The sequence below is a fragment of the Astatotilapia calliptera genome, chromosome 1 (genome assembly GCF_964374335.1).
Source record: "Astatotilapia calliptera chromosome 1, fAstCal68.1, whole genome shotgun sequence".
Lineage (NCBI taxonomy): Eukaryota > Metazoa > Chordata > Actinopteri > Cichliformes > Cichlidae > Astatotilapia > Astatotilapia calliptera.
The window spans coordinates 26,347,526-26,358,690 of record NC_137422.1 but is presented as its reverse complement, the minus strand read 5'-3'; the positions used below and the strand labels follow the sequence as shown (position 1 = coordinate 26,358,690).

The following is an 11,165-nucleotide window of genomic DNA, read 5'->3' as shown; positions in this document are numbered from 1 at the left end:
GGCCTGGAGTTGCCCACCCCTGCGCTACATGGACAAAAGCGTTGGCTTGTTAGCTCTGTTGTGGACACTGACACAGCGAACTGGAGACTGGATGACCAACTCATTCGCGTTATACTCATCATGTTTAGATGGAATGCAATTTCTTGTCGGACAACTCCATGACATCTCAAAAAAAAACAGAGATGTCGTGGTACCCACCTGTCCACACGGATCTTTGTCTGATGATGAAATCTATGTCTCGATCCCAATACGAGCTGCTAAGCCATGGAAACCCACAGTGTGAAGCTCTTGGTGCGTGGTTTTTATGCTGATTTTAACGCCAGAGGAGGTTTGGAGCGTTGCAGTAATGAAGTCAGCAAAGTGTTGGTGACTTTTATCCACTATAAGCTTCAGCATTCATAACTTGGCATGGTCTGCCACTTCATGGCTGAGGAAATGCTTGTACTTTCCAATAATACCACTTAGAATTTATCGTGGCATATCCAGAAGGGAGAAATAAACAGCTTAGTGCAAAGGTGGCATTTTAGTACAGTACAAAGCTAGCATAGCATGGCAAGGAAATTGATTTCCCCATTGAGACTAAAAACATATGAATTCATATGAAACAAAGGAAAATATGAGGAAGCCGTTTTACAGCTGTAAATTAAGTTCAGTGCCACTTGGTGGGCGAATAAATAATTTCAACAGTGTTCTAATATTGGCCACAAATTTAACAGTGGAAAATCTGAAGACAACCTACAACAGAAGCTTGTTTCTGCCACTGAAAAAAAGAATAGAAGTGAATAGAAATTTCAGGCCATTTTCTCAAAAGGAATAAAGTTAGAATTTCAAGATATTTCTCCATTTTGATTATTTTCTCACAAGTCTGAAATTTTGAGATAGTAAACTTAATTTTTAATTATAGATGGCAAATATGTACTTTTTTCTAGTGAAAATAGCTCCTGATGTTGCTTGCAAGTACCGTATAAAAAAATCAAACGCTTGAATAATAGAAGGTACCTCAGTTTAAATTACTGAGGAACTTGACATATATGAAAGCAGTTATGAGAACAGATAACACAGTAGTAGGGATAAAATAAACACTTTATTGGTAGAAGTTTTTTTCAAATTGAAATTACAGAGTTTGTTAAAAATGCATGTGTGTTTATAGTACATATTTCGAATATGTTCTAACTCTGGTTAGGACTTTCTGAACCCATTTCTGAGGGGTTTGTGTCTTGAAGATGATCTCGTTTAAATCTTGAGCCGGAATATTTTTCAATATTCTCAGGTTAGGCATAAAATGTTGCAGGATTTGTGAATAAAGGGATCAAATAATTTAAATAAGTGTTTCTAAGGAACACGTTCCTTAAAACTAAAAAAAATGGCTGGCGTAATGCAATGCATGGACAAAGGCATGCTTTTATTGCACTGGTATTACAATGATTTAAAAGAATATTTTTATTTATATTTAAAAAAGCATTTGAAAGCTTTTTTCCATAGGAAAGCACAATACTGGCACAATTATTTTCACATTGTTTACAGTCGTTGTTTTGGCCTTTCTGAAAATAATTAATAACAATAACACAGAGAGTACAAAAAATGGCATTTGTTTTTTCCCAGCAGGTGGAGTTTACTATAAGCCCAGACAGGGAATCAAATTAGATGCCAGCCTTGTTTATGTGCTTCGGAGTGGTTGGCAGTCCAGTCTACAGCTGCAGAAGGTGGTCTTCTTTGTAATCACGCTCATCGGGTTTTACCTCATCGCTGGTACGCCTGCTGGCGAACAGCCTCCTCAGGTCACTCATATCTTCAGAGGAGAAAGATAAACAAGGAGAAAGATCAAATTACATGGAGCAAACAAAAGAGAAAACACATGGATTCTACTGAATCCATGCGAATCCTGTCCTACAAAAAATACCTTCACTTTCTTTCCAGAGCATGCCAGAACCAGTCTCACCGAGGTTGCTCTTGTCCGCCATGTATGGACCTTCAGCTGCAGAGCCTTCGTAACCACCAGAACCTTCCTCGCCCAGGAATATTCCAGGTGACTCGCTCAGTTTCGATTCCTCCTCCTCTGCCTCCTCCTCGTATTCCTGCTCTTCCTCATCGTCCTCCTCCATTGGTGAATTTTCATCCTCCACAGGCTCTGCCTCCCTGAAAACACATAAGACGTGAGATAGAGAGATTAGCTGATAAATGTCTCTTCTTTCTCTTTCTGCTGCTCCTTTTACGGGTCGCCTCAACAGATCATCTGCCTCCACACATCTAAACCATCTCAGCCTTCCTGCATTTACTTTGCAGGAAGGCTGGATTTTGTGAAGCACTTTGACCACCTCTGGTTCTAAATGTGCTATACAAATAAAGTTGTACTTTGTCTCCCAGCTCCTCTCCCTGAGCTGTCCCTCTGATGTACTCCTTTCTAATCCTGCCCAATGGAAACCTTCACCTCTTCAGCTGTGCCTCCTGTTTTGTGTTAGTGCCAGCATCTCTAAAACATATATAATAGTAGGTCTCTCTACTTTTTGGTAAGCCTTCTCTTTTGCTCTTGCGGCTGTCTTTGCATCTCCAAACTTTGCTCTGATTTGAGACTTTAATATTTGTGTGCATGATAACCACTCCATGAACAGGGATTGAACTGTACTAAAACATCCACATTTTCCTGGCTGAAAGTTTGGGATTTTACTCTAGTCTTTATTTTTTTTTCTTACAACCAGCACAGAACGAGGGAAGCTGTTTGGCAGCAGAGAGCGTGAAAAGCATTTGAGATCTCTAAGACAGCAAAGTGTCTGATAACAAAACTATCGACTTTACAACTTTGAGCTGCTGTTGTTAACTTGCCATCTATGTCTCCACCACTTCAATTGCGTTATTTCCTGTCCTCTTCTGCTTTTACACTCCTACCAACAACTTGAATTTCATTGTGACTGCATCATTAAGAACATTTCTACAGTCTTGTCGAGCTTGAGCTTGCTTGCGTATTTGCTTTGCATATATCTTTATCAAATGAAATTTAGTTTGAGAATCTGACTTGAACTGCTTCGTCAGTGGGCTTTCTTTTCCAGGTTGTTGAAATAAATAACTTCATATTAACTAATGATACAAGTAATACATATATAATCCTGTGCTTCTCAGATAGGATTATCCAAAGAGCTTGACACATACAAAAACACAAAACAATAGACCAGAAGCAACAGCCCACTTCCTCTGTACACTTCCTTGTGACTTCCCGTTCAAGGCGTGCTGTAAAAAGGACGGCTGCTGCGGAAGCTCCGGTGATTATAAGCAAGCTTCAGCGAAAAGACTCAAACAAGCCAGACGCTGTTCATATTTAGAGGTTTTTTACATTTCATCACAATGTTAACAGCTGAACCTTTTTACCTGCTACCCTCTAACTCTTGTCTTTGTGTCTGTAATGAGTTTATGGCATGTTTTCTATACACACCTGTGAAAACGCAGAACATGTGAAATTCATCCAAGTTTTTATTAAGTTATCTGAAGGTTTGTGTTGTCACAGATGTTTCAGTAACACGATAGAAGGACTCTTACTGAGAAAAATGTAATCTGGCATGTTCACTTTTGAAAGATTTCCTTTATTTTTGAATATAATTTTGTTAACTGAAAGGATTGACATTAAGAGGAACTTTAAAAGAGGAAACTGAGGGCGAAGACCAAGATTGTGATACTCTTACTTTTTTTTTTTTAGAGGTCACACATATTAAAATATCCGTTTTTTCACAGACACATTTTATGCTAAACAGAAATTCAAATACATGCTGCTTTTTTACCAGCTCATTAATAAATTTCTAAGTTTAGTAAAATTTCATTAAGTAGGTTTTTAATGTATGTTTTAGAATCTTTATACATAAGCATATGTCCTCCTAGGATACACAGTATACACACATATTACACAGTAAAAATGAATAGTTTTAACAAAGCAGCAGCAAAGATTATAGTACCTGCCGGATAATTTATACAGAAAGAGCAACAATGTAGCAACTGAACTGTTAAAATGTTTAAAAATTAATTTGATACTAAACTATTTAGCTCAATATAAAATTGTGATGATCATGAAACAAAATCTTCGTGTGTTAACGTAACAATCCATTGTGGACCTTGTGAGAGGAGCACAGCTGAGACTTTTTATGTTTGTATTTTTTTTAAAAGCATAACAAATAATATTTGATACGATTATATCTGAAACTGTTAATATGGAAACTTATTTATTTACTTTTTAAAGTTGAATGGGAAGCTAATCCACACAGAAGTAAATCACAGACAACCTTAAATTTCAATTTTTGATGCTTTTCTTCCATTTTACATTTTTAAGTCTATCATCATACAACACATTTAAAACCATTGATGCCACCACTCAGAGGAACAAGTCACTGAGGACATTAGCGATTTTCATTTGTAATAAAAGAGACTTTATAAAGTGTGGGCTAAAATCCTGCTGAAATATGAAATTCATCATAAAAATGATGAAATGAGCCATTTTTCCTCCGAAACCTACGGACAGTGTCTCTGCATCTGTCTTAATAGCCTGTTGCAACAAGCGATGAGTTCACTTCCTCTGTGCTGAAGTCTGCAGTAAGCAGAGCTCAAGTCTACCTCATGTTTGGAGTCTCTTTTATGATCCAATATATGTGAGTTACTATGTTGATATAATGCAGAATGCATTTTTATTCAAATGTATCTCTTTATACCATAAAATACAATTTTTTTGGAAGTGTCTTAATGTTTTGTGCACTTGGCAACTCTGACCTCCAGGGTATGCACATTTTCAAGATATGTATACTTTGGGTAAAGTTAAAATCATCTAAATTATTTCCTGCGCAGAGAAAGAACCAACATTCCTTGCATTCATTTCAGACTATCAGACATCAGCTCATTTAAGTTCTAAATATTTCTGTGTCTTGTGAAGAAAAAGATCATCAACTGTTGTGTTTTTCTTTCTTTCTTTAGTCCAGCTGTAACCTCCCTGCCCTTTCTCTGGTTACTCTCTTTCTTTATCCCTCCACGTTGTCTTCTATTTTGGCTTTTCTTGGCCACCTACCTCACACTTATATACTCTCAAACGCACAAGATAAGAAAACACACAGGCAAGCATGCAGAGAGAGCCTGCACTGCTCACCAAGGTGACAAAGCCAGTGCAGCATCAGCATTTTTCATATTTAAAGTCAGCTTTTGTCTAAAAACAGCACTCTCTTGTTTTTTTCAGACCCAACTGAACATTGACGTGAACTCGCCGCCACCTCTGTCCTCTGAGCAGCTCACAAATAAAAAAAAAACAAAACTTCACATACCAGATGTGAACAGACTACGACACACGAACACTTACAGATACTCTGCAGCAGAAGCAGGCAGTTTTGATGGCAGATCTGGACTCCACTCCATCTCTGGGCTTTGTTGAGTCACACAGTTGGCCTGGTCACCATCAGGGTTACATCTCATAAACTTATACACAGCAGTCCTTGGTGCTCCTAGAGACAGACAAGTGTAGATAACATTTTATTATTTTGCCCTGTTAATAGTACATTTTACCTTTATTCACACACTCGGGGAACATTTCTGGATATATTTACTGTTCGTGATCTCCACGTTTGGACGTTTTTAAGATTACAACATTAGTCTGTGATGGAATAAAGTAACGGTTTTCTCAAAGGCATTCAGAGCTGTTTATTTTTGTAAGAAATTAGTTAAAATAGGAAGTAGGAGTATTGCAACTTTTTCTCCACGCATTGCAGCACATTGATCGTGGAGGTTGTGTGATGCTAAAACCATTAAGAGTTGAGTCATTCCAACTAATATTAAATATTTGAGAAATTGTAACAAGTATTTGGTTGGTCTGACGATTTGTTTGCCCTCTCTAACTCTTTTTGTAAATTTTTATTAGAAAAGCGCCTGTGCTGCTGAAGCTGTACTGATAATTATTTATTACATCTATACTACTGGCAAAGATAATCTATCAATATCTGTTATTCAGGCAATTAAGATGTGGAAGTTAGACAGCTGGGTTCTTTGCACCACAGGCTTCCTGTCATAAGGCTGTCACAGTAAATATACATGTGAACACTCAGTAGCCACTGATGATAAAATGATGAGTATAAGTGATGGTGTCATGTGCCCATAGTGCTTTTGGGTGTATTGAACACCCACAATAAAATAAAGTCTAGTATTTTTTTTTTATATAATCATGCAGCCAAAAGAAAGAAAGAAAGAAAGAAAGAAAGAAAGAAAGAAAGAAAGAAAGAAAGAAAGAAAGAAAGAAAGAAAGAAAGAAAGAAAATTCTTAGACGACCAACACGTGAAAATCTGCTATGACTGTAAAATTACTTACAAACTTTTTAAGTATTTAACTCAGTGGATAAAAACATAAAAGTCTTATTGCTATCATAAATACAATAAAATCACGTGTACACGGGAAAATATCTAATAGTGTCTGATTAATTGGGGCCTCAGGGGGGTTAAAATGTGGCTGTTTAGTATCGGATATATTTTACGCAAAATGGTTTGTCCATTCCGTTTCACTACTCTCTCTCTCCGTCTCTACATTTATATTTAAAAAGTGTTCAAGAAGTATCGTCGAAACTTAACTCGGAAAATGAAACGCCTTTGTTTTTTTCCGATACCTGGAGTCCTACCATTACATCATGGCATGTTACTGTGAAGCACGCAGCATCTATGTTATGTACATGTATTTTATTTTATATATATACATTCGATTTTATAGGGGTTTTGAAGTCTAATGCTCAACTTGAGGGGATGCTGATCGACTCTGAGAACCCTGGATTGATTAAATGAGTCATAGAGACTTACGGTAATCACAGTATGCTGACGCAGAGTTGTATACCAGTGAAGTGGAACAGTTCCTATTTTTTTGCTTGTCAATCAGAAACCCCCGAGGGCCCTGGGATTCCCAGTGACTTTCTATGTGAGGATGTTCCCGGAAAGCACTTAAGCTGTCAGGATGGTAAACATGTCCACTTGTTGTTTCCTCAACAACCTGACCCGATAAAGTATACTGCGACATCAATCCCGGTAAAAAAAAAAAAAAAGAGGCACAAAGTAGATTTAATTGTCGACTTACCCTTTGTGCTATGTAAGGCGAGGCAGGAGATGAGGAGGAGAAGAATCAGTTTCATCTTGCTCAATTTGTCTCTCTTTAGTAAAACAGGAAAATGTCCTCCTGAAGGCAGTCCCTTTCTGAGCTCAAGCTTCTTTGCGTTGTGAAGTATAACTGTAAACTGCCTCAGACAGCCAAACTCCCCCTGAAGAGGCTCAGCCCTCCGTGTGCGTCATGGTTTCCTGAGTCTTCTTGTGTAGAAAATAAGTGGCTGAAACATCTTCCTGAGTGGAAACTTTTGCATTAGCATCAGATATGAGGTCTGAGTTTGCGCAACTGCAAACTTGGACGAAGGAAATGCCGAATGATAGCAGCAAACATTCAGATCTGTACGATTTTTTATAATGTGAAAGGAAGCGATAATTTACCCTAATTGACTGCCGAGCCACTTCATGGAGAGATAAGGACACGATAGCATCAAAGGGATCTTCTTCTTTCAGATCAACTCCCTTCACTTCAGTTGACTCTGTTCTTTTTACTTCTCTCAGTTCAGTTCACCCCCAAAAAAGTAATTTTACGCTACCTTGGCGCCCCTATGTGCGCGCGTGTGTTTGTGTAAGTGTGTGAGAGATTTCTTTCTCACTTTTTATTTCACCCACCTTACTTCGCTTCACCTAATTTCGCAGAAGCGGAGAAATGGAAAGGGGGACAGAGGTATCATTCAGCAGCTTTAAACCATTAACAGAACCTTTGCTGTGTTAAATTATTTACACTCCAAATGCCACAGCAACAGCCTCATCTCCCGAGATACCAACAGTACTCCCATTATCACTGACCTGTCTGCTCTTCATATGTTTAGCTTGGCTCCTTCAGTGTGAGTTAATGTGGCCTGCCATTCTTTTGATTCTGTGCCTTTTATGTGCCTCACATGTCTGGCAGATGCTTATGTTGGTCAGTAATGCAATTAAATGCATTCACTGTTTTGTTTTCTACAATTTGATGCACTATTTTTCAGGAGGAGGAGAATTTGCTCCATTGTATGTCAGAGGATACATGTTTTATTCAAATAAAATATATATTTTTAAATGATGTAGTCCCGATAACATGTGGATGATCATTATAACACTGAATTGAGCTACTTTTTGAACTTTAAGGATCAACTCTGTCTTTCTCTTTACGGAAGACTGTACAGGTTGAGACAGTTTTGGTTGCTGACATCTGGTGCGTTTCTTAGCCTCAAGCATATAAGGGGATGACTCAGAAGCTAATCAGAGCTGCAGGTAAGCCATATATAAAAAGTTTGTGTCACAAGCTTGTGAGGAGAACACATGTGATTTTAAGAAAGAGTCGTTTCTTTTGAACAAGCTGACATCATTGAACAAATCTTGGATCAGGATGTCATGTCATATTTCAGGACTGATGAACAGCTAAGATAAGTTAAGATAACATGAACAATGAAACACAGATTAGTAAACACAAGATTAGTAAAAAATGCTAGAACATTAATAAGAAATGTGCAAGTCCGGTAGCTCTAATGCAGGTATTTTGGGGGAAATCCAGGTATTAAAATCATGAATAGTAATTATGCTCTCAGACCATACACGTTTGTTGGATGAGCTTTACCTTTGTCAGAAAATAGAAGTAGTGAGAGCTGAGAAGAGTTTAGTTGTGGCTACTCTAAATGTGAAACCAGGGATTGTTAACATTTAAAGTTATTTAATCATTTAAAACTGGAAACAAATCATTAAATATCAGTTTTAGTTAAAAGGCAATATTCAAACACCGTAACACGAAGAAGAAATGTAAGCTTTATTTAAGTCATACTATACTCTACATGTACTGCACGTTTTGAGTACTTAACCTAAATGTAAAAGCAAATTCTGTGTTTTTTTTCATGCTTTGCTTGAATTCTGGGGAAATTATTGATGGTTTCGTGGAAGTTTATTGTAGCTTCAAATTATTCCTGATGAAACAAACTGATAACATGATTGTGGTATCATTAGTGTCACAACATCAGCATGTTACCCCGCCTTACTGCATCAGATGGTGTTCTAATCCCATACACGTTTTCTTGTAAAGTACAAACCGTCCTCAGTTGTATCTGAGAAAAGAAAATAATGAAGAGACTGGATTTCCGCCATTAACAAAAAAAAAGGGGGTATTTCTTCATCTTCCTTGACTATGCTGACTTAAAGATTTGATTTCCTCATGTGGGTTATATGGAACATCACACCGGGTTGAATTTGTGACGTCTGGATGGACGTTTTGTGGAACAGCCTAACCCAGTGACCCAATGAGCATCTGTGTGGGTGCTTCCGTTCATGTTACTGTCAGCAGTCTTACTCAAATATTTGTTAAGTTCTTAGACAAAGGCAGAAGTGGCACAGTGGCACAAAGACTGCATTCCTTTCTTTGGCTTTGTTGTGTCAAAAAACAAGGGATCAATCATTTTAATTCAGTTCAGTTTAGTGTATACAGTCGTCAGCTTTACAGCAGTTTACTCTTTCCTTCTCTCTCTTCTTTTTCTGCCTGTTTCAGCTGACACATCAGTAGGAAGTGGTAACATCAGTTGCTATCATTTTCTTCAGGAAATGACACACTAGCCCGCCCAGCCTTGCCTCAAACACACACATACGCACAGGCATACATGAACTTATTTATGAGGCTCATATAGCCGCTTACACAATCCTGCTCTTCTCTGCAATACTAAATATTCGAGTTATTTGAAACAAAGCACTGTCTATACATTCACTAACATTTGTTGCAGTGCATGTGTTCCCCTGCACTAGCCAGTATGAACTATATCTATAAACAGTCATATTTTACAGTCAGCTTGGTTTCTATCCCCACCACTATTGCACTGTGTGGGATTCGAGTCTATTGTCTGGGTGACAAGAGTTTATGGCAACACAGACTGTCTTATTTTTACACTCTCAAACACAGACAGACAGCAAATGCAAACACATCCATTAACATATGCGCAAATCGACCAGGATCATTTTACCAGTCCAAGTCGGGGTTTGCGTAGTCACTGATAACCATAAGAACCAATTAACCCATTTTCTTTATAGAAATGCTTCTGCTTCTGGATTCGTGAACCATCTCTGTGTCGTAGACAGTCAAAGACAAGAATCTGCAGCGCCATATTGCCTTCCCCTCCTCCTGCTTTGTCTGATCCTAGGAGCGTGCGTACGTCAGGTCTGTGAATGCAAACTGAAACTTAACAGTTTAAAAGAAAGAAAACAAAAAAGGTCCTCGTCAATTTTGCAAGTTCACACACATATCAAAACACACTCATTGGCTTTTGTTTGCTTTCTTTTTGCAGTGTCGCCAGTCTTAAGCTCAATCGCACTAATAGAACCAGAGAAAAACATCAGAATGAATCAAATGTTAAAAAAAAATAGAGGTTTAAGGCACTCACTGGGATGATACATTTGAATTACAAATACATTAAACTTACTTAATTTTTGTGCATCACATTTGTTTTAATTGTATAAATGTTTAACCATTAGCTACAATTATTTTCACAGAAATTCTTTCCACTTCATAAAAAGTGAAAAATCTTTCAGACCTCTTTAGGTGTCTTAAGTTATATTCGAATGCTTGGCAATCCTACAAATATATAGTCATGTGAAAAAAATGTTTCCACAGCACTCTTTGCAGTCCTGTGGAAACTAAATACACCCCGTGATTCAGTAGCTTATAAAACCACCTGCAGCAACAATAATTTCAAGTAACTATTTTCTATCTGACTTAATCAGCCTCTCACATTGCTGTGGAGAAGTTTTAGCCTGCATTGTTGCTTCAGATCATTGAGGTTTGTGGGCATTTGTTTATGTACAGCACTCTTAAGGTCCTGCCACAGGATTTCAATCAGTCTGAGGTCTGGACTTTGCAACATTTTGATTCTTTTCTTTTTCAGCTACTCTGCTTCACATTTGCTGCTGTGATCTTCGCGCTGTTGCAGTTTCAGCCAGGCTTTAACTGAATACTTTGGTACACAGAGGAGTTCAGAATCGACGGGGTCCCGTGGCTGCAATACAAGCTCAAATCATCTGCCCTGCATCGTGTTTGACCTTTGCTATGTGTGCCGTTTGGTTCTCACCAAATTTTGCATTAA

General features: G+C 37.9%; 1 protein-coding gene across 2 annotated transcripts; it reads right to left on the bottom strand.

The window, feature by feature from the left end:
• Positions 1-1,065: 1,065 nt before the first annotated feature.
• On the bottom strand, positions 1,066-7,506 carry srgn (serglycin). 2 transcript variants are annotated; one of them, XM_026170431.2, is made up of 4 exons: positions 7,070-7,506; positions 5,321-5,462; positions 1,901-2,136; positions 1,066-1,789 (listed from the first exon to the last, which is right to left on the bottom strand). In XM_026170431.2, the coding sequence occupies exons 1-4, from the start codon at positions 7,122-7,124 to the stop codon at positions 1,689-1,691; spliced, it is 534 nt and encodes a 177-aa protein (XP_026026216.1). In that variant the 5' UTR covers positions 7,125-7,506; the 3' UTR covers positions 1,066-1,688. The 2 variants fall into 2 exon arrangements, with proteins under 2 accessions (XP_026026216.1, XP_026026226.1); XM_026170441.2 differs by having other exon boundaries at positions 1,940-2,136; positions 7,070-7,318.
• Positions 7,507-11,165: the final 3,659 nt, after the last annotated feature.

What these genes read in the sequence shown, in the direction of transcription:
- srgn (XM_026170431.2), bottom strand. Translation starts at nt 7,124, where the DNA reads ATGAAACTGATTCTTCTCCTCCTCATCTCCTGCCTCGCCTTACATAGC. An exon ending in GCTTCTGCTGCAGAGTATCT is followed by an intron (nt 2,137 to 5,320) that starts GTAAGTGTTCGT and finishes ATGTGTTTTCAG; the next exon opens with GGAGGCAGAGCCTGTGGAGG. An exon ending in GCTCTGGAAAGAAAGTGAAG is followed by an intron (nt 1,790 to 1,900) that starts GTATTTTTTGTA and finishes TCTCCTCTGAAG; the next exon opens with ATATGAGTGACCTGAGGAGG.